The 22,531-nt window shown below is 40.6% G+C and overlaps 1 protein-coding gene across 6 annotated transcripts; it reads left to right on the top strand.

Annotated features, from left to right (window-relative positions):
• The first annotated feature begins 88 nt into the window (after positions 1 to 88).
• LIAS (lipoic acid synthetase) lies at positions 89 to 20,556 on the top strand. Of its 6 annotated transcripts, XM_038399230.2 has the most exons (13): positions 90 to 228; positions 797 to 883; positions 3,173 to 3,360; positions 3,547 to 3,719; positions 5,509 to 5,602; positions 6,426 to 6,506; positions 6,740 to 6,896; positions 7,719 to 7,776; positions 9,200 to 9,328; positions 11,722 to 11,867; positions 13,911 to 13,981; positions 14,386 to 14,497; positions 15,295 to 15,737. In XM_038399230.2, exons 4-13 carry the CDS (start codon positions 3,673 to 3,675, stop codon positions 15,345 to 15,347), a joined length of 948 nt encoding a protein of 315 aa, XP_038255158.1. In that variant the 5' UTR covers positions 90 to 228; positions 797 to 883; positions 3,173 to 3,360; positions 3,547 to 3,672; the 3' UTR covers positions 15,348 to 15,737. The 6 variants fall into 6 exon arrangements, with proteins under 6 accessions (XP_043369885.1, XP_038255158.1, XP_043369886.1 ...); XM_043513950.1 differs by lacking the exons at positions 797 to 883; positions 3,173 to 3,360 and adding an exon at positions 1,326 to 1,472 and having other exon boundaries at positions 89 to 228; XM_043513951.1 differs by lacking the exon at positions 3,173 to 3,360.
• Positions 20,557 to 22,531: the final 1,975 nt, after the last annotated feature.

Here is a 22,531-nt window from a genome sequence, read left to right as displayed (position 1 = left end):
CTGAGGCAGGAGCAATCGACCGCCGAGCGCACTAAGGCCCGAGCAAGCGGGGAATGGGGCCAGGCAGCTCAGCTGAGTACCGATCTGACCGATCGGGACTCGGTCCTCTTGGCTCGGTGGGGGGCTGAGCCGCGGGCGGTGGCTATGGCGCTGCTTCAGCGCGGCCGCTGCTGTGGAGTCGCCGCCACGACGAGCCTGAGGCGGCTGGTGCTGGGGCCCCAGGGGCGGGTGAGTGAGCGAGGGCGGCCTTCCCCGGTACCGCTCGCCTGGCGGCTCCTGCCCTCCGGCCGGGCCGGGGTCTTCCCCCAGCCCGGGGCCCCGCCCGCCCGCAGCGCCGCTGGGCCCCTCGGGGTGAGCGGCTCCCGCCGCGGCCCTGTTCTGTGTAGCGCCCGGTCCGGGGCTCGACCCTCTGCGGCCTGCTCGGCTCTGTCCTGCGGCCCCGGGCCGCCCCCTCCCTGGCGGGTCCCGAGCCCCTGCCCGTGCCTCGCTGGAGCTGGGCGCAGAGCCGGCCCCGGACCCCGAGCATCGCCCGGAACAGACAGAGCGGGGCGGTCCCCGATCACCTCCTGCCTCGGGGTGCAGCACACGCCGCCCCAGGGCGTCTTGGCCTGTGGGCTGCAGCATCCCCTGGCTAGTAACCCGCGCCTCACTTCCTGGCCGGGGTCACTCCCTGCTTGCAGGCTTCGCTCTCCCATGGAGTGGCTGTGTTTCAGTTTTTCCTTTTCCCGAGTGTGTGTGTGTGGCGTTTTTCTAAGCTGAATCTCATTTATGTTTTATCTGTGTTTCTAATCCGAAGAGATTGGTCCAATAAAAGATATTACCTTACCCACCTTGTCTCTCTAATACCCTGGGACCGACTGGCTACTACCACGCTACTGCATAGGTAGATCCCTTTGTGTTTCTTCTGTGTCCTTCCTGATGTTTGTGAGATCTCCCAGTTTAGTGCCCTCTGTACAGGACTCAAATTGTGGGGAGGAAAGACTGGTAGTAGTGGCAGGACTCTCCCAAGCTGTACCCGCAGCTGATCTCTGGAGATGGCAGAATGAGACGCTTCTAGCAACAGGTGTTCAAAATATGATTGTTGCAGACTCTTTTGAGCCCCTTGAGTCCAGCTCTTCTGTAGAAGTTCCAAGACACTGTATGCATAATAAGCTTGTGCCTCTGGCCCAGGGTTGCAGAATTATATAATGATGTCTGAATCTGAGCATTCATTAGAATTACATTTCTAGCTCTCTTGGTTGCGAAGAAAAGCTCGAAAATATGATCTGAGTATAACTGATGGAGTTGTACATCCAAACGTACTGGATGTTTGCTTGTGTCTGCAGTCAGCCCCCAGCAGAGAAAGAAGCAGCAGCCACTAGAGCCATGAAGGAAGCCACCAGGCTCTATCACCATCAACAGAGCAGAGATAGTCCCAGCTGCTTTGGGACAGGAAGAATTGAGGGACTAGCTCTATAGGATTGGCCCTCTTGGTGAGGCTGGGGCTTTGCATGCACTTAAAAGTTAGGTCAGCATAGCTCTGTCGATTAGAAAACCACAGCTCTGACTAATCCCCAGTGAAGATGCAGCTATGTAAATGGAAAAGTGCTTCTGTTGACTTAACTAACTTCATTCAGGTAGGTGGTGTTCCTACACCAATAGAAGAAACCCTTCCACCAGTGTAGGCTGCATGTACATTACAGGGTTATGCCCTCATATCTGCGTTGACATAGCTATATTAGTATAGTCTCCGTAGTATAGACATAACTTAGATCCCTGGGATCTGTTCTTTCCCTTGAGACTTTTGGCTCTACAAGACAGATGGGAGGGGAAAATGATACCTCCCAAATCCTGTTCATTTGTGGCTCCAGAACGAGACACCGCTCACAATAGAGTGTACTGGTCTGTCATTCACTTTTGCTTTTCTTATGTGTTTTGATAACAGTGAAGGTTCACGATGTATAATGATATTTACATTATCATCATTGGACAAATGGGCTGCTGCTCATTATCAGACATTGGGATGAATGGGGCAGTTCAGACCTCTCTGAACTATTGTTTTATGTTCCTGGAAGACTCAGACAGACATCATTCTATTGATTTACAACACTCATTTTATGTTTTCAGGGTTTTCTCCACAACCATAAAGGCTACCGATTTTTTTTTTAATGGAAATTAAGATTCTGGATGACAAGAGGGCAAACTCCAAAAAAAAGCATTGGGTTTCTGACTCAGACCAGTTTGAGCCCTGGTCATTGATGCCATTTATCTCCTCTTCCAGATGCTATTAAATAACACTGGATCCTAACAACAAACCCCATAGTTTCTTGCTAGACATTCCCCCACTACTTACTTGATCATGCTCATTTTTGCCTTTTGTTTGCAGTCCTTTAGTTAGTTTTTAATCAAGATGACAATATTTGAACCAAAATCCATATTAATTAATGTTAAGGATAAGATCTTGTGGAACTTTCCATTCCTTCCTGTCTGTCTTATATGCATTGAAACCAAAAGGATGATTATTCCAAAAAGGCCACTGGGGCTCAGAAGATCAAACAATCTGCCCTATAGTGGGTCACCAAAAGGATTTGAGAGCTTTTAAGACTTTTATGGTGAGGTGGCTGAGGCATTCCAACTGCATCACCTAGAGGCTTGCTTGGCTACGTGTTAAGAATCTCCCATCCCCCCCTTAGCTGTCAGAGCTCACTGAACAATGGCAGTTTCCAATTTTTAGACCTGGAGAGGAGATTCTTACTCTTTGAACTCTAAGGCCACCGACTTAAAAGCACTACACGCTTTCCCACATCACTACCGTCTTCAATGTGTAGGGTACTACGGATGCTTTCTTTGGCAGATGTATCTTTTATATGGTAATTTATTATGCTCGTGTTTTAAATCATCCTGCGTGTTCTGTACTGGCTACTGCTGGTATATTTGAATGCTGCTAAATTTTAATTACTCCATTTCTAAGTACGTACTAGTGCCATCCTGCCCTGTTGCTCTAGTGGTATTGGAGCTCCCTCCTATTTGCAAGTTTTTGAAGATTATACTTGAATGTGCTGTACATTTTTTGCTCTAGTATGTACTTAATCAAGCAATACAGTAGTTTAATCTTATTCCTTTGTTCACATTTAAGTGTTCAGCTTCTTCCTGTGTTTTGATTTTCACTTTTTGAAACTTATGGACTTTCTAGGGACTGAGACCAGAAAATATTATTTTCCAGTCTCCATCTGCTGATTGCCTATGTCTGCATTTGCATATTATTGTACTTGAAAACAAGACCCAAAATTCTGCCATTGGATGTGTGTTCATAGCTCCCATTGAAATCAATGAGAGTTGAGCACAAACTTCTAAGGATGGAACTTGGCCTTAAATTAACAGGTAAAAACTAAACCTTTCACAATTCTTCTATACAACTCTTGTAAGGCCTGTAAATTGTTAACTTTTTGGCTTCTATATGAAGCTAATATAAGCCCTGTCAGCTCTCAAGAGATGTATACCAGCAGTTATCCAATACATAGTAGCACATTTATGATTATAAGGGTAATACAGTTCTGCTCTGTTTAGGTGTGTGGAAGCCATGTGTGGAGCCAGTACAGAGCATCAGGTTCTTTGCCAGATGAAAAGAAGGAGTTTCTGCAAAATGGACCTGATTTTCAAGATTTTGTATCTGGGGATTTTTCTGACAAGAGCATGTGGGCTGAGTATAAAGGCAATTTAAAACGCCAGAAGGGAGAAAGGTAACTGTAGCTTTAAGTAATTACACTCTACTCTGATGTAGCATCATGATCTCTGATATTCTACTGTACACAAATACCTGCATATATCATATTATATTTGTCAAGTTGTGTAGTACTGCAATGGCTACTTCATGCTTCATTTTGGAAGGAACAGTCATTTGAAGAGGGGAAAGTATTAGTTTCTCATATGAACTCTTTAAGCACAACATGCAGAGATAAGATAGCTAATAGTAATTTCAATACATTTGATAAGAATAACTGTTATGTATACCAGTAAAACATTCTAATATCTAAAACACCATTGGTAATATATTTTTATTTTCAGTGTTTTTGGCCAAAAAATAGTAGTGAATGGTTCCACTTACATAGCTCTATTTTACTTATAGCTGGGAAAAGAGTCATTTATTTGATCCATAAAATGTTACTGGAGATTCAAAGAACTAAATAAATCACTTATAATTTTGGCAAGTTTGATTGTTTTTTTAACCTAGTCCTGAATGTATTCATGGTGCAGACAGGTTGCACCACAGTTGTTTGTGGTTTATTAACAATAATGAGCCTGTAAATTAGTAGTGCCCAGCACCACTCTGTGTAAAGGAAGTGGTAATATCTGAAAGTCTCATCCAAAAGTAATATAATGAGCCCTTGTATATGTTTTGCCCTACTTTAATATAGTAACTGTAGAACTTGTGTTGGAACTTGTCTAGTTAGCTGCTAATTGCTTTAGTACACTAAATAATAAATGACAGAATAACAGGCATCCATCTTTTATACAACCCCTTTTATTATTATGACAATCTGTGTTACTCTATAAAATCTGGTTATAATCTGAAAAAGTGCCTATAAAAATGACATTTTGGAGCTTTATGTTTAGTGTCTCAATTATTTTGAGACCAATTCTGCCCAGTTTGCAAGTTAAGAAGATGATTTTTTCTAACTTCCAGGTACACAAACTCAGTTTGAAATATTAAAAACAAGCTGTATTCTTTCTGGCTCATGCATCTCCAACAATAAAGATTCTGCAATCAAACCTTTGTTCCTAATCCTGTAAAGAAAATTATGTTGGCAAAGTTTGCTTTCATTTATACCCATGAAACTTCATGAAGGCCAGGGAAGTTACACCAGTGTAACAAAGGGCAGAATATGTCCCATTCTATGGCACTGACCAAAAGTTTTTAGCTATCACCCCTGTACTGGTTGTGTACTTTGAAAAATGCACTTTAAACAGTATTCTAGATGAACAGTAGTAGCTGTGATTCCTCTGGTGAAATGGCCACCAATATATCTGGAAGGCATTGGAGTGCTTGTGCCATGAACAGTAACAAATTATAAATATGTGTCAGTGGGACAATATGCCCAATTTATGTTTTTGATAAATTGTTGGGGTTTTTTTTGTTTTTTGTATGTAGATAGATTCATGAAGACTAAATTCAAAAGCTGTAAAAACAAAACGAGCCACCCCTTCAAAATTTGCTAGGAGTCTGTAGTAGCTATGTAATTATATTGCCAATGTCTGAATTACCATATATAGCATGGCAGTAAGGTTAGTAATCTTAAACCCTATAATTGTGGACGCTTCCATCTTAGCTTGGTGGCAGGCTAATAAATGAGGGTGGAAATGAGAAGTATGGTACTTTTTTGAAATATATTAATGCTCATTTATTAATCGTGACCAGCTTCAAGGAATCTTTCATACCCAGAGGCTGTAACAAAGTAAAGTAGATCTATGAAGTTAAGTGATTACATGTAAGTAATTTATTAATCCTTATATTTGCTTGATATTATTCAGGCTGCGACTTCCTCCATGGCTAAAAACTGAGATTCCCATAGGAAAGAACTATAATAAACTGAAGAGTACACTGCGAAATTTAAATCTTCATACTGTAAGTCTAATGCCTGATACATTTTCTTCTAGGAAGAAAGCAATGTTTTCATGATGTGAAATTCACCCCTTTGCTCAGGAGCAGCAGAGCGCCTATGCATCACTTATGCCTTTGTGGCTTAAGTGGGAACATATGATGCATAGGCCTTGTCCTCTGCTTTTGCACAGGGGTGAATTTCACCCATGGAGAGCAAGGGAAGAAACAAATAGTAGAAAATTTGACATTTTCCCTGCAGTGATCTTAAATATGGTGGTGTGTTTCTCAAGTCCTCTAAAGTCAAAAGATTATCAATGTGTCTAATTTAAGTGGAAACATTTGTATAATTTTTGGGACAGTATATAAATAATTCACATGAAAAGAAATTCAAGAAATGTTTGTGTTCTCTATTAAATATGCCCCCCATTGATGGAAAGAGACAGAAGATTTAAGACAAGTATGAAATTCTTTTCTTCAGAAAAAGATTGTTCTGTAATGTATCACAGATCTTGTGAATTTTTTATAAACTTTTTTATTGCATCTAAAATGTGCATAATTAATGCAGTTTAGAATGTGGAATTCTGACGGTTATTTTGATGAGCAGTTTTCAGGAAGTTGTGTAGTTCAGAGGAAGAATGGTGTTGGGGTTAAGACACAAGATTGGGTGTCACGTGACACATGTTCTCTTCCCAGCTCTGCCCTTAACTGGGGCAACTCACTTAACCTATCTGTGATTTAATTTCCTCCTCATAATTTCAGTACCTGTCTCAGAAGAGAGGACAAATTGCTTTGGCAGAAGGTGCTATAGAAATACAATTTATTATTATTAATGTCGTTTTATTTATAGGTGTGTGAGGAAGCACGTTGTCCCAACATTGGAGAGTGCTGGGGAGGGGGTGAGTATGCCACTGCTACAGCAACTATCATGGTAAGTCAATAACCACAATCTTACAATAGGAAATATATTCTGTTGGTAGCAAATTTGGGTATACAAAAATCTCCAGCATAGTGACCCATGTATATTATGCTAAAGTGCACAACAAATCTCTCTCTTCTACGCTTTTTAACAATTGAGTCTTTTGAAGTAGCATATTCAGTATTTCTTGGCTGAACAATACAAAGTTTAAAATATAAAGTAATCGTAATCTTTTCTTATTTCAGTTGATGGGTGACACATGTACAAGAGGTTGCAGATTTTGTTCAGTAAAGACGGCAAAAAATCCACCTCCATTGGATCTTAATGAACCCTACAATACAGCAAAAGCTATAGCTGAATGGGGCTTGGATTATGTTGTATTGACATCAGTAGACCGAGATGGTTAGTATGTTGTCAGTAGTGTCTTCCAGTGTAAGCTCCCATACACACTATATAGCAGTTTTAGAGTCCTCAGTCACTTTGGGTTATTAGAGGTATAGGGTTTAAACTTTCATGAGATTGATGAAAGGCAATGAATGACACAGAAACTTTTCAGAGATTACGAAATGCTCTTCCTGACTAACCCTTACTCCCATACTCCTGATGCAGGCAAAATACCCATAGAAGATATACAATTATGTAATTGATTAAATGTTGGTTCCTTATGGAACTGATTCAGTCTATCTGAATAGAGCCTAATTTAAAAAAAAATATTGCTTCCTTTCCACTAAGGTTGTAATGGTTCTTTTGTGCTGTTGCTATCTTGGTGGAAAGACTGTCTCAGAAAAAGAGTGTCTTATATTCCATTGAAAGACCAATAGTTTCTAACAGTGGCTTTCAATAAAAGAGCAGAACAGGTTTTTTTTGTGTACATTTCTCTTTTCTTAAACTACCTCTGTGGAAGAAAAAAGAAATTGAACCATACAGATCTGTGCTAAGATTAAAGGGGCTAAGGTAAACTCATACATATTCAAGGAAATTTAGAATGAAAGTTCCAACTCTGTTCTAACTAACCATACTTAACCTGGGTATTGTAAGGGTATGGTAGCATACCTATTGTACAATTTAGGCATAAGTAGTAAGTTAAGGATGGAATTTCAGCTTTAATTTAGAATCGCTTTACATTTTTGTGGTTGGATTAGACTGTTAACATCAAAGTCACACAGAATTACACACAAATATTATTTTTAATGTAAAAATACCAAATTATTGAATTGTTTCTAGATATTCTAGGCGGTGGAGCAGAACACTTTGCAAAAACTGTATCACACTTGAAGGAAAGGTACACTATTAATTTATTACTATTAATTATTATTCAGCATTTATGTTGTGGTAGTGCCTAGAGGCCAAAAGCAGATGGGGCTCTATGATGCTGTTGGCTATACAAATATGTAATAAATGGCAGTCCCTACCCCAGGGAGTTTACATGTCCACTCCTGGATTTTTCATCCTCGCTTGTGTTAACACTAACAAGTTAGATTAAATATATAGGCAGGAATGTTCTCCTGCTAAATTTCTGTTTATCCCAGATTCCTTTTAAAATTAAGCACTAAACTGTTTCTTTGGACCACATATTTAGAGCAGTGGGACACATCTATCTATTTTTTTGTGGATGTTTATATTTTAATGATAGGGTTCTAGCACAGTAATAATGGGTTTGGGAAAAGATAAAAACTGTTGTAACTGTGTTCCAAAGATAATCTGATTTATTTTTCAGCTCTGACCTCTAAGATTTGCCATTTTTTCCAAGTAGGTGCTTTCTGTGACCCTGATTCCACCTTTATACTTTCCCATTGACACCTTCTTCTACTTTCCACTTTATGCATTGTGCCAGCATGTCATTTTGGTAGCATGTTTCAGTCTTTGTTAGAAGATTGTAGATTTAATTCCTGCAGCCTGATTTGGGCATTTGCCTAATACTTACCCTGTAATGAGGTCTAGAGGGACTCACTTCAAAGTCTATCACCAGTACTTCCTTGATTACCTGGAAGGGTTTCTGTATAGCAGTGGTTCTCAAACTATTTACCACTATGGGCCATGTATGCAGCTCTCTGTTTTGTGGGCTACATCCACACAATATATATACTACCTGTACGGCCCTGAGGATGTCACATAGGCCTCAGCTGTGTGTATAGTGATGCAAAGTACTTCTCCATCCAGCTTGGGGGAGCCAAATTCAAGCTATCGGGGAATTGGATTAAATTCCTAAATAGCAATGCAAAGTATTTACAGTCCATTAGGTCAGATGTCCCCTCTGTCATTCAGAAGTTCAGATGTTCAAATCTTATTAAAAATCTTGCTAAGTGTAGTATGGAGCGAAAATGAAAGTCACATGTAACCTGCACTTAATTTGAGCAAGACTGGTGACTCAGTAGATCATAGAAATGGCTCTGATGTTATGTTTGACTTATGTAACATTCATTTTATTTCGTGCACTAGTCAAAGCAGGAGTTGCACCTATACTATGTTTTGAGTAAAAATTAACTTTCAAGTATTTTCAGTACTCCACTGTTTTAGATGTTTACCTAACTTAACTTTACTTTGTAGATTTAAATATCAACATCATCGATTTAGAGTTGTTTTAAAAAATACTGAATTTTGATGTCGTTTAAAATATTTTAGTATCATGTTATTGAAATATTTGATTTGAGCATCAATAATAGAAATACCATAAGCGTGTTCATTTTTCAATCTTTGTTTTTCAGGAATTCAAAAATTCTAGTAGAATGTTTAACCCCTGATTTTCGAGGGGACCTTAATGCTGTGGAGAAAGTTGCCTTGTCAGGCTTAGATGTATATGCCCATAATGTGGAAACTGTTCCAGATTTACAGAGGTGATTAAAGGTGATCTGTGTATATAAACAAATATTAGGATGCATACAATTAGAGGGTATTCTGTAATGTTCTTATGAAAGCAATATTTAGATCAACCAACATTAAACCTTCTATAGGTCCCTTTAACTTGACTCATTGTTTGTACATACATCATTTACACTTATAAATAGTAAAAATCCTCCATACCTTATAATCAAATAGCGTCTAAAGTTAAAAATTAAAAAGTAGACAATACAGTTCTATCTACCATAAATTTTGAAGTAAATTTTCCAATGAGAAGCTTGTCTTATAAAATAAACAAGAAAGGAAAAATACTGATTCTAACAGAGGTCAGGCGAGATCTATTTTATAAGAAAGATAGTATACAAGAAAGATATATGTGATTACATTAAAACAAAATTAGTTATTTTCATTTTAATATGTGCATTGGACCGCTTTTTGGAGGGAAAGAAAATTTACTTGTTTCAGAGTAGCAGCCGTGTTAGTCTGTATTCGCAAAAAGAAAAGGAGTACTTGTGGCACCTTAGAGACTAACAAATTTATTAGAGCATAAGCTTTCGTGAGCTGCATCCGATGAAGTGAGCTGTAGCTCACGAAAGCTTATGCTCTAATAAATTTGTTAAAATTTACTTGGTAAGCCAATACCTGTACATTTTTTTAGCATGTATTCAAACTTGCTAAAAACTTACTAGCATGTATTCAAATTATGGCTGCATAATTGGAGCACCCACGGAATCGGTGCCTATGACTATGGAATTATGTTTTCAAAATGAGGATGTATTTATCACACTTTGGCAACTAGCCCACAGCATTTCGCCATCATCATTATGTCTCAGTGCCACCAATGGGAGCCAGGTCCTTTTGTCTTCATAGTAAAGTAGCTCACGAAAGCTTATGCTCTAATAAATTTGTTAGTCTCTAAGGTGCCTCAATTACTCCTATTCTTTTTGCGGATACAGACTAACACTGCTGCTACTCTGAAACACTTCCCAATGAAACTTCCAGGATCCTCTGATTGCTTCCCTCAATAGCCACGTGTGTTGTACATGATTTCAACCAGCAGAGGGCTACCTATCTTGTGAAGTAGCAGATTAAAAGTTTTATAGACCTTAAAAAGTGTAGTCAGCCAACTCCTTTTCTTTGAGTGTCCGATGTTTTTCTACCACACAGGAGGGTCTCCAAGTACAACTCCATACCCCCAGCCATTGGCCTCTTTTCCTAATAACTTGGAAATTCAGAGTGACATCATCACACTCTGAAGTGTCCAGCTAACCTGTCTAAATTCAGCTTAAATATGGGTGGGCCAAATCCATGCTGCTGGTCAAACTGTGAAAACTGAATTAGCCCAAACCAGTTTTACTGTATGTTTAAACTTCACAGTTTTAATGTACACTAAAACTTCTCAGGATAGACTGTTCTTAAGTGGCTCCAACTAAATTCTCATGTAGACTTCAAATACAACTCTGTCCGGGCTGTTCCCCAACACAAGCAAAACAGTTTCTTCTTTACTGTTGTTGATTTCTTTGCATTATGGTAGAGCTTGGAGGCCCTACAAACATCATGGCCTCAGTACTAGAACCTGTACAAACACTTGATAAAAGAATGTCCTTGCTCTAGAGACCTTACAATCTAAATAGACAGTGGGGTTCTGCACAGAACAACTTGCAAGATTGGGGCCTAAGTAGATACTTATATGCGCCCTACCACTGTAGTATCTCCAATGCCTTTGTTCCTCCTTGGGCCAGATTCCCTCGTGTACCAAGATATACTCAGCACAGAAAAGAGTGAGTGCAGGGAGGGCCACTGTCAGAGACCCAGTACCAGTTCCCTGATTCTCAGATTGTCCCAGCCCTAGGGGCCATATGCCCACTCAGAATTTTCATAGGGCAGTGGAGCTCTCCTCTGCCCCCTTCTTACCCCTTCGTGCCCTATTACGCCTCTTCCCTTTCCTGACACTTCCCCTACAGTAGAAATGGGGGCAGGGGAAGGTGGGGAATGGCATTAATGATAGCTCTGTCAACTTTACTCCAGTTCCATTAGGCAAATTGTCAACCTCAGTTCCATCCCCCAGCAGTGCAACGGGAATATAATTGGTTCACAGCTGACCAGTTGAGAATCTGGCCTCTAGTGGTTAGCTGGAGACCATTTTCTGCAAAGCTGGGCTCTCAGAGCAGCAGCACTTTGGTTGCATCAATCACAAGAGAAAGTAACGGAAACATTTTTTTTTAAGTGAAAGCTTTGGTTTTGCAGGAATTGACAAATATTGTAGAAAGTTTATAAAATCTCAGTCCTCTCAGTTTTTTTACTGTGATTTTACTAATGTCTCTTATCTCATATCTCTTATCTCTGTGTTTTTCTTCCTATGGTCAAAACAATATGAATATTTTTAAAGGAAAGTACGTGATCCTCGGGCCAATTTTAAGCAATCTTTACAAGTTTTGAAGCATGCTAAGAAGGTCCAACCTGATGTAATTTCTAAAACCTCCATTATGCTGGGATTAGGCGAGACAGATGAACAAGTATATTCAACAATGAAATGTAAGTAGCATAACTTAATTATATGTATAAGCTTTACCATGTTGGAACATAATTGCAAGCTTGGGCATTGCAATATAACGAAAATGGACACACATGCATATAAGTTGGTCTGTTGGGAAAAATTGTTTTCTAACTTTTTTATGCAAAAAGGTTTTGTTCAATTTAAAAATTGAAACTCTGCAATAACTGTTGTTTATACTACTTTCAAATCGACAGGATTAATTTCACTATCAGACATCAGAAGGGTAGCCGTGTTAGTCTGGATCTGTAAAAGCGGCAAAGAGTCCTATGGCACCTTATAGACTAACAAACGTATTGGAGCATAAGCTTTTGTGGGTGAATACCCACTTCGTCAGATGCATGTAGTGGAAATTTCCAGAGGCAGGTATAAATATGCAAGCAAGAATCAGACTAGAGATAACGAGGTTAGTTCAATTAGGGAGGATGAGGCCCTCTTCTAGCAGTTGAGGTGTGAACACCAAGGGAGGAGAAACTGCTTTTATAGTTGGCTAGCCATTCACAGTCTTTGTTTAATCCTGAGCTGATGGTGTCAAATTTGCAAATGAACTGAAGCTCAGCAGTTTCTCTTTGAAGTCTGGTCCTGAAGTTTCTGAGGCTGTGGATGGCATTGCATTCTGCACAACTTAGGTTATGAGGCAAGACTACACTAGTTGCACTGAACAGCATCTTTCATCAGCTGGGGAGGAGGAGGCTGGATTTGTCCTTAATGATAGAGTTTCACTGAATCCAAGTTTGGTATAAATTAGTTCCATCCTGTATTGATATCTTAGCAGAGAAGGTGTATGTGCTTCCTGAGGCATCAAAACTAGCATATCCCACCAAGGATGTGGAGCTGGTGGAAGAAATTGGCAATTCCCCTTAGATTTATTCTTTCTTCATTAGAATTGTATGCATAATTTCAGCATCAACCCTCTTGTAACTGTGGAGTAAGATGAAGTATTTTCTTTTTATGTGTAGTTGGTGTTGCAGACTGTGTCAGATTAAGAGTCTGACCTAGATATGCTAATAATCATCATCGTTTTTACCCAAAAGGAAGTAAATAATGAATGCACCTAGAACATGAAAGCTCAAAAATTGAGAAATATGGACATTAAAGGTAAACTGCAGTATGTTAGAAAAGAGATTCTCATCTCTGCATTTAATTACAGGGTATTATTAATGGAGTGAAAAGTGTGTGATAGGTACTTTTAGGAATATATAAAAAAGATACAATTCAGGCTTCAAAAGCTGACAGTCTAAATAGGTAATATGTAGACAAGTGATAGGGTATTGGATACAACCAGAAGCAAATGTTTGCTAGTGATACTTAGCACAGGTCAATTACTTTAAAAAAAATCACTATTTTAATACTTCTGAGGAGAGGAATAAGCTTTATAGACCTCATTCAAGAAGTGAGTTTTTAGGAAGGCATCTAGGCATGAGATACTGGAGGCACGATGGACCAAGCTAGGGAGAAGTAAAATAAATCACTTTTTAAAAAAAAATAAAATATTTTAAATACTATACAAAATTTTTTAAAAATCAAATAAAAAGCTGCATCTTCACGGTTCAGTGTGGGCAGAAGCTCCCCAGTGGAAACTATGGGGGCAGCAAGAGACTATCAGATTTGCTGTAAATTGTACTTCAACAAAATGTCAAAATTAGCCTAGTCTAATGAAGTATCAGGAAAAATGTCAGATCCCGCTGGGAGACACACACACCAGCCACATTCACTCTTAAGTAGACAGTAAGACAGTGAAAGAACTTGCTAAAACTGTTTGAAATCAGTTTTTAATATATTTATTTTTATTTACTAAGTATCTTGTTGTTCTAAAGTATTTATACCTAAATTCTGCAATTTCTCTTTAGCACTTCCGTCATGCCTTCTGATGCTATGTATTGGAGGGTAGAATTTAATCCCTTATATAATGAGCTAAGGAGTGACTTGCACTCAGAACTGTATTTTAGGTAAGATGATTTTTAATCAGTGATGATACATCATGATTCTGTCACCTGCTAAGGAGACACTTTTCTTTTTTATAGTATTACGTGAGGCAGATGTGGACTGTTTGACTTTAGGACAATACATGCAACCAACAAAACGTCATCTAAAGGTACAAACGCCTTGAATTTACTGGAAGCAGACTATGACCTGCACCTGATGCCATTGTACCCCTTCCCTTGTCAGAATGATGTCTCGTGCCCATCTACGCACCACCTCACTATATGCCAACTATGGACGTTTGAAGAGGACTCCCTAAGATTGGGCAGCCATTCTTACTCCTCCCAACCTGCCTTTTCTCAACAGTTAATCTGCTCTTCAATGTGGGGCTGTTTTGGGCTCAATGTTAGAAATTCTTGCCTGATGAATATTGTGAAATGTATAAACCCTAAAGTAATTAAGAGTTTAATCTTGCCACATCCTGTCTGAACGTACAGTTGGCATTCCAGTTCATTAACGTTAATTATGCATTTAAAAGTTATTACAATCTGAGCAGAATTATTTTTTTCTCTCCAGGTTGAGGAATATGTTACTCCTGAGAAGTTTAAACACTGGGAAAAAGTAGGAAATGAGCTTGGATTTCATTACACAGCTAGTGGTCCTCTAGTGCGCTCCTCTTATAAAGCAGGTAAAGTACTGCACAATGTTAAATTATTATGTAAAGGTACAGCTGTAAAGTAATTAATATCAAAAGCTCACAGTAGTGGTTCTTTGTTTTTCTATACTGCAAATGTATTGTCTTTTGTAGTTCCTCTAAATGGGTTGCTATTACTTGAACAGTTATGATGATGCTTATACTTACATTTTATAAAACTAATATTATTTAGCATTACACTTACTGCTCCAGGTATGGATTTATTTAAAATGTTGTGTATAATTTGCAATTTTTGCCATTAGCTTCTGAGCAAAGTGGGCTTTAAAACTGCCCCCCTCATCTATTGTGTCTTTTGGGCTTCAGAAATAAGCCATTTTAATAACTGATTTTTTCTTTTAGAAAGTTCGGAGTACTAAATTACAGCTGGCCCTACCTGAACTAACATGTAGGCCCATATTCTCTTGTTGTTCATGGGCAGGAGAAAAGAGCCAGTTGTGGTTCTCTGCCAGCTCCAGAATAATATAGAGCACCTTTCAACTACTTATACCTCACAACACTGTGTAAAATAGAGATAATTCCATTTTATTATTGGATATGCTGAGACACAGGATGTTAAATAACTTTCACACAACCAAGCACGAGCAGAGTTGGGGAAGACAACCCAGGAGTCCTGATTTCTAGCCTCAGGTTGTAATTGTTAGAATTCCTATTGTTTGGCTTTTCTAGAACATTGTCCACAGTATGGCTACATGTATACTGCTTTATTTGTTCTGTTTAATCCCCAAAGCAACTAAAACTGATTTATAGCTGTTAATTTTCATTTTAATTAGGTGAATTTTTCTTGAGGAATTTAGTAGAGAAAAGGAAGACAAAGGTCATCTGAAGGTGGAAGTGGACCCACTTTAAGTCACCTACAGCTTTAAAGATTCACTTTTTCAAAAGTTCAATTAATTTCAAAAATATAGCAGCCCACACCATGGAATGATGAATGAACTTAATATTTTTAGAACACTGCTCCCTTGACAAAACAATTGACATTAATTCACCTTGTTGTTTCCATAAAATTATAGTTACATGGTACTTTAGTGTTCAGTGAATCATCAAAAGCCTTAGCTTTAGAATGTATCAAAACAGAGACTCTGGTTTGGTGAGCAGGGGAATTATGAGGAAAAAAATAAAGAGAAATGACATATATATGTAAACAAAAATGGATGGATTGTGAAATCTGGTGTATATTAAATGCTGAAATAAAGAAAAAAAATCTTTCCATCTACTGCAGTGTCATTTGTGATTTTTTCTTCTCTGAGGAGTGCCACCTCTACATTTTTTATTTATTTATTGGGGACTAATACTTGTTAGTTTGCAATGTGTGGAATCTTGCTAAGATGTTGAAATTTTTGTATTAGCACTTCACATCCTGTCCTTTTCTCCTCCTCCTCACTCATTTTCACTTTCCACCAAGCCCATGAGAGAAGAGTGGACCTGTCTAAAATTATACTCCTAAGGGAATTTTGTGCCAAAAAAAAAAAAAAAATTCTGCACACCATATTTTAAAATTCCGTGAAATTCTGCAGATTTTATTGATCAATAAATAAATGTGGAGGCTCCAGCACTGAAGAGGGGAGCACAGGCTACTGACTGCACAGAGGTGGGAGATCACCTCCAGCCCCTGCCCTAGGACATGGACTTGGCCACGAGGCTGTACCCTACCCTGACACAGTGCAAGGGCCAGACCTGCCTCAGAAACACCCTGGGGCCCTGCCTCTCCATGCCAAGCACACTAGATGTAGACAAGCAGGCTCAGCCCAGCAGGATCCAAGTGTGGAGGGGCTTAGCGTGGGGAGATCCAGGTGAGGGGTGATAGGGTTCTGTGTGGGGCAATCTGGGTGCAGGCAGCTTGGTGGGGGGGATGTCTGGGTATGGGGGCATCTGGATGAACAAGACTCCTGTGGGATGGTTCTGGGTTCAGAAGCAATGGAATGCTGCAGGAGGGGTCCAGGTGAAGATGGTTGGGGCTCAGTGGGAGGGTCTGGGTATGAAGGGCTCAGTGGAGAGGGTTGACTGCGTGCTGGCTTGATGGGGCTCAGTGGAATGGGGGTCTAGGTGCAGGGATCTAGTCAGGGTGGTCCAGGTGCATGTGGGTAGGGCCTATTGGGGGGGTTTAAAGTGTGTGTGGGGGGGTAGTCTGGGTGCAGGGATGGGGTCTAGATGTAAGGAGGAGGGGCTTGGCCAGGGTGTCTGGGTGCAGAGGGGCTCTAGATGCAGAGGGTGAGTCTTGTTGGGCTGTGGATTTGGGTTCAGGGGGCTCAGTGTGCGGAGGTTCTGGGTATGAGGTGGGTCTGGATGCACAGGGGTTGGGCAGATGGGGGAGCAGCTCCCTGTACAGTGACCTCTCCCCCCATTGCTGAGGAGTGATGGGGTCAGGAAGGAGGAGGGGTGTGGAGCTTCCTGCAGCCAGAGGGGTTTCTGGGGGTGGGTCTGACCCTGCCCTGGATGCTCCTTGCGGGGGAAAAGGAAGTCCCATCCTCCCCAGCCCTGCCAGGAATAGCAGCTAAGACTGGCACAGGATAGGAGCCACTGGCTGGGGCATTCCCAGCCCTTCCTCCCCTACTGATTTACCTCTCCGCTGGCTGCTCCAGATGCCCAAAACAATGCACCCATGCTACTGGGGAGCAGTGTATGACTGTTTTTGCAGCTTCCCTTTGCTTCCCCATCAGAAAGTCATTTTTCTGCAAAGAAATCTGTAGGAGACCATGAATTCTGTGCACACACAGTGGCACAGAATTCCCCCAGGAGTAAAAATTAGGAATGGTTAGGTCCCCACTTCTCAGCTAATTAGTATAAAAGATTGCATGCTTTTATATGAGAACGTCATAACTTTCCTGTTCCATGGACTTCCCTGCGTGATCTGGCCTTGATTTATTGCATTAGATGGTGTGGTGTTAAGTTAGTAGGATTTAAAAACTGATCATCCAAGAAATGAAGTGATTTTCATTAGTAGGCAATAAAATGCAACAACTAAAGATTCCTATCTTTTTCAGAATTAGTTATGTAAATAGTGTTTTTAATCTGCATGAAAATTCATTGCTGTAGCTTTTGGCTAATTGTTACAAGAGGTATGTTCACTCAAACAATAGTATTTGATATAAACACCAGAAATATAAAAAGGACTTATAAGGCTATCATCCAGCTGTGAAAAAAGGGACATTACAGAATAACTATTCAGCTGTTCCCCCTCTCCCCCTCCCCATAGTCTGAGAAGTGATGCTGCTGGAAAGTGTTTTCAATGTTATTTCATGTTTAAAGAATTTTATGAAATCACTGGTGGGTGGTTATGGAAGGTTTAAAATAACTGTTTTTCATGCTCTCACTCAACCATTTCTGATACACATCTTTTATAACTTGAATTTCTACCATGAACTCTGCTAATACATTGTTTGTAACAAAGTTTACTCAGGCCCTCTTCTTAAATGGAGAGGCTTTGTACTTCAGAATTTCTTCAGCCACTCCACCTTAGGAAAAGCCTCCCCTCCATACTTGTTCAGGTTTTCTGTATATACACCAGGCTATAAAGGCACACATTTCACTTGAGGTCAAAAACTGGGACTCTTGTTTGATTAGCTATACAGTACAGGCAAGTTTAATATAACTCTGTACATCAATATCAGTGGTTCATTGACTGCAACACAATTACTCTGGCATAACAGATCAGAATCTAAAATTTATACCTCACTCAAAGAGCGCTCACATTTAACAGGCTCAAAAAACACTATACCACAATTTCAAGAGGTCTCCGTTATGGTTAAATGTTTTCAACCTTTCTTAAATTTTGATTCTGTACCAGTTTTCTGTGCACCATTAAAATCCTAGCCTGAAGGCTATCAGGCTTGTTAGATTCAGAGGGTCAGAATTTCCTCTCACTTACAAAAACAACAAGGAGTCCGGTGGCACTTTAAAGACTAACAGATTTATTTGGGGATAAGTTTTTGTGGGTAAAAAAACCCACTTCTTCAGATGCAGGCATTATTATACTGACACACGAAGAGAAGGGAGTTACCTCACAAGTGGAGAACCAGTGCTGACAGGGCCAATTCAGTCAGGGTGGATGTAGTCTACTCCCAATAATTGATGAAGACGTGTCAATTCCAGGAGAGGGAAAGTTGCTTTTGTAGTGATCCAGCCACTTCCAGTCCCTATTCAAGCCCAAATTAATGGTGTTAAATTTGCAAATGAATTTTAGTTCTGCAGTTTCTTTGAAGTCTGTTTCTGAAGTTTTATGTTCAAGTATGGCTACTTTTAAATCTGTTATAGAATGTCCAGGAAGATTGAAGTGTTCTCCTACTGGCTTTTGTATGTTACCTTTCCTGATGTGTGATTTGTGTCCATTTATTCTTTTCTGTAGAGACTGTCCGGTTTGGCCAATGTACATGGCAGGGGGGCATTGCTGGCACATGATGGCATATATCACATTAGTAGATGTGCAGGTAAATGAGTCCCTGATGGTGTGGTTGTTGTGGTTGGGTCATCTCCGATGGTGTCACTAGAATAGATATGGGGACAGAGTAGGCAACGAGGTTTGTTACAGGGATTGTTTCCTGGGTTAGTGTTTCTGTGGTGTGGTGTGTTGCTGGTGAGTATTTGCTTCAGGTTAGGGGGCTGTCTGTAAGGGAGGACTGGCCTGCCTCCTAAGGTCTGTGAAAGTGAGGGATTGTTTTCCTGGATAGGTTGTCAATCGTTGATGATGTGCTGGAGAGGTTTTAGCTGGGGCCTGTAGGTGAAGGCCAGTGGTGTTCTGTTATTTTCCTTGTGGGGCCTGTCCTGTAGTAGGTGATTTTTGGGTATCCGTCTCGCTCTGTCACTATGTTTCCTCAGTTCCCCAGATGGGCATTGTAGTTTTAAGAATTCTTGATAAAGATCTTGTAGATGTTTGTCTCTCCCTGAGGGATTGGAGCAAATTCGATTGTATCTTAGGGCTTGGTTGTAGACAATGGATCGTGTGATGTGTCCTGGTTGGAAGCTGGAGGCACGTAGGTAAGTATAGCAATGAGTAGGTTTCTGGTATAGGGTGGTGTTTATGTGACAATCACTTATTTGCACTGTACTGTCCAGGAAGTGAATCTCTTGTGTGGACTTGTCCAGGGTGAAATGGATGGTGGGGTGAAAATTGTTGAAATCCAGGTGGAATTCTTCAAAGGCAACTCTCCACCACCACATTCTACAGGCCACTATCCTCAGATCCCACTGAGAAGAAACTACACCATCTGCTCAAGAAACTCCCTGCTATAGCACAGGAACAAATCTACACGGACATACCCCCAGAGCCCTGACCAGGGGTATTCTATCTGCTACCTAAGATCCATAAACCTGGAAACCCTGGCCACCTCATCATCTCAGGTATTGGGACTCTTACAGCAGGATTTTCTGGCTATTTGGACTCTCTCCTCACACCCTACGCTACCAGCACTCCTAGCTATCTTCAAGACACCACCGACTTCCTGAGGAAACTACAATGCATTGGTGATCTTCCTGAAAACACCATCCTGGCCACCATGGATGTAGAAGCTCTCCACACCAAAATTCCATGAGAATGGACTACAAGCTGTCAAGAACAGTATTCCTGATGAGACCACAGCCTACCTGATGGCTGAGCTTTGTGCCTTTGTCCTCACCCACAACCATTTCAGATTTGGGGACAACTTATACCTCCAAGCCAGCGGCACTGCTGTGCGTACCTGCATGGCCCCACAGTATGCCAACATTTTTATGGCTGACTTAGAACAATGCTTCCTCAGCTCTTGTCCCCTAGTGCCCCTCCTCTAGTTGCGCTACATTGATGACATCTTCATCATATGGACCCACAGGAAGGAGGCCCTTGAGTCGCAAGATGAGATCCCAGTTAAACTGATACACCCTGGAAATGATATTGGACGTTGAACTATAACCTTTGAACTAAATTCAAAAGGAACTCTTTGCAACTATAAAGTACACTATCTCTGCTATGTATCTGAACCTCAAGAATTGAACTCCTGTCTGTATGTATATTGATATTTTAACTATACTCTCTTCCTTTTCTTTTTAAATAAATTTTAGTTTGGTTAATAAGAATTGGATGCAACGTGTATTTTATAAGATCTGGTATATTCATTAACCTGGGAGGTAATGTGTCTGATCCTTTGGGATTGGTAAAACCTTTTCTTTTATATGATGAAATAAGATTTTCAGAAATCATCATACTTGACTCAGCTACCTGGATGGAGACCTGAGGCTGAGTTACTTTAAGGGAACTGTGTTGGTTTCTGGGCAACCAGTGAAGTAATAAAGAAGCTGCTTTATGCTGGCTTGGTAAATTTAAGTATTGAAAATATCCACCAGCTTTGGGCACTATCTGCCTCTTTCTTTGCAGTTCACCCTAATTGAGTGACGATAGCTGGCCCCCAGTGGGACCCTGGTCTCAACTGGCTATGCACTATGCTTCAATTTTGTTGTTTTCAGTGAGTTTGTAAATCAAGATGTTTTCAAAATTGTAAAAGGCACTTGTATTCAGTCTTTTAAGAACTCATCCATGGAAACTGTGGGGTGAGGGTGGGGGAATTAATGGATTTTTGTCATGACTGCCAGAAGCCAGAAATTTTGCTGAATATTTTTTAAAAAGCCATCGTTGGACCAAGTCTGAGTAGTTTCAAGACCAAACACAAAAAATAAGAGTTATGAAAACAAGTTTTCAGAAAAGAATGGCCCTTTCAATTTTTAAAACTTTGTTTCTAAAATATCTTAAAAGCACTGTGAGATTATAAACTCTTTGGGCGGAGACTGTCCCTTGCTTGTACCTACAAAATCTGGCCTGTTGTGATAAATGAGTCAACAAATTTACCCAAATTGTGACCTCAACTGTAAAATGCATATAAAAGTTCATAAGATGTTACAATAATCTATAATAGCAAATGTTGAGGAGAAAAAGTACAAAAGGGAGAAAGAATAACTAAATTAGTCTAAACAAAAGGGCCAGGTTGATATGATTCCCAGACTGTGCTGAAATTATGCTTATTAAAAAACAGGAGACATGGAGCCCAAAGTTACTGACTTAAAATTGATATTTTGAATATTAGGCCTAATTGTGGACAAAATAATGAGGGGATAGGCTATTCCATTAATCACTCCTTTTATGGGTTCCTAAAAAAGTTTTTTGTGGGAAAAGTAGAAAAGAACAGACTACTGGAGCAAGCTTTATCATCATGGCTGCCATCCCCACTACTTCCTGGGACCCTGGGGTTTGTCAGTCTGATCCCGAAAGATGTCCTGTACAGCAGGGGCATAGCTACGAGTGGGCCTGAGTTGATTTATCATCCAGGCCCACCACCCCAGTCCCAACTCTGCTCCCGCCCCAGCGCTTGCCCCACTCCACCTGTCCGGCCCTCCAGCTAAGGAGTAGGGTTGGAGCACGGGGGATTGCAAGCCCCCACTTCCTGGCAGAAGTGCTGCACAGGTGCAACGGGGCAAACCCCCGACCCTGCTCTCCAGGGGGAGGGCCGGGCAGAGCAGGGCAAGCCCTAAGCACTGTGGGGGTGGGGGCACATATTTTTACAAGGCTCCCAGTTTTTCCAGGGACTGGAGGATGGGGAGAGGTGGCCCTGATCACTCCTACCCTCATCCTCCTGTCATTGCCCACCCACCCTAATTTGGGGCCCTCCTCTGTGTCCCATCCTGGCTATGCTCCTGCTGTACAGACTGGGCCAGAGAGAGAGAGACTGGGGACCCAGATGACATTGCCACTCATACCGGCTCCAGCTGAATCCCAACCACCACCTGAGAGAAAATGGGCAGCAAAAGCAGCAACTCCAGCCTCTCTCAATTAACTTCGGTTTTCCCCGAAAGAACAGTTATTACCATTACCTAACAAGAAAAGGAGTACTTGTGGCACCTTAGAGACTAACAAATTTATTAGAGCATAAGCTTTCGTGAGCTACAGCTCACTTCATCGGATGCATTTGGTGGAAAAAACAGAGGAGAGATTTATATACACACACACAGAGAACATGAAACAATGGGTTTATCATACACACTGTAAGG

The sequence above is a fragment of the Dermochelys coriacea genome, chromosome 4 (genome assembly GCF_009764565.3).
Source record: "Dermochelys coriacea isolate rDerCor1 chromosome 4, rDerCor1.pri.v4, whole genome shotgun sequence".
Taxonomy (NCBI): Eukaryota; Metazoa; Chordata; order Testudines; family Dermochelyidae; genus Dermochelys; species Dermochelys coriacea.
The sequence above is the reverse complement of the archived record's forward strand: the minus strand, read 5'-3'. Positions and strand labels throughout refer to the sequence as shown.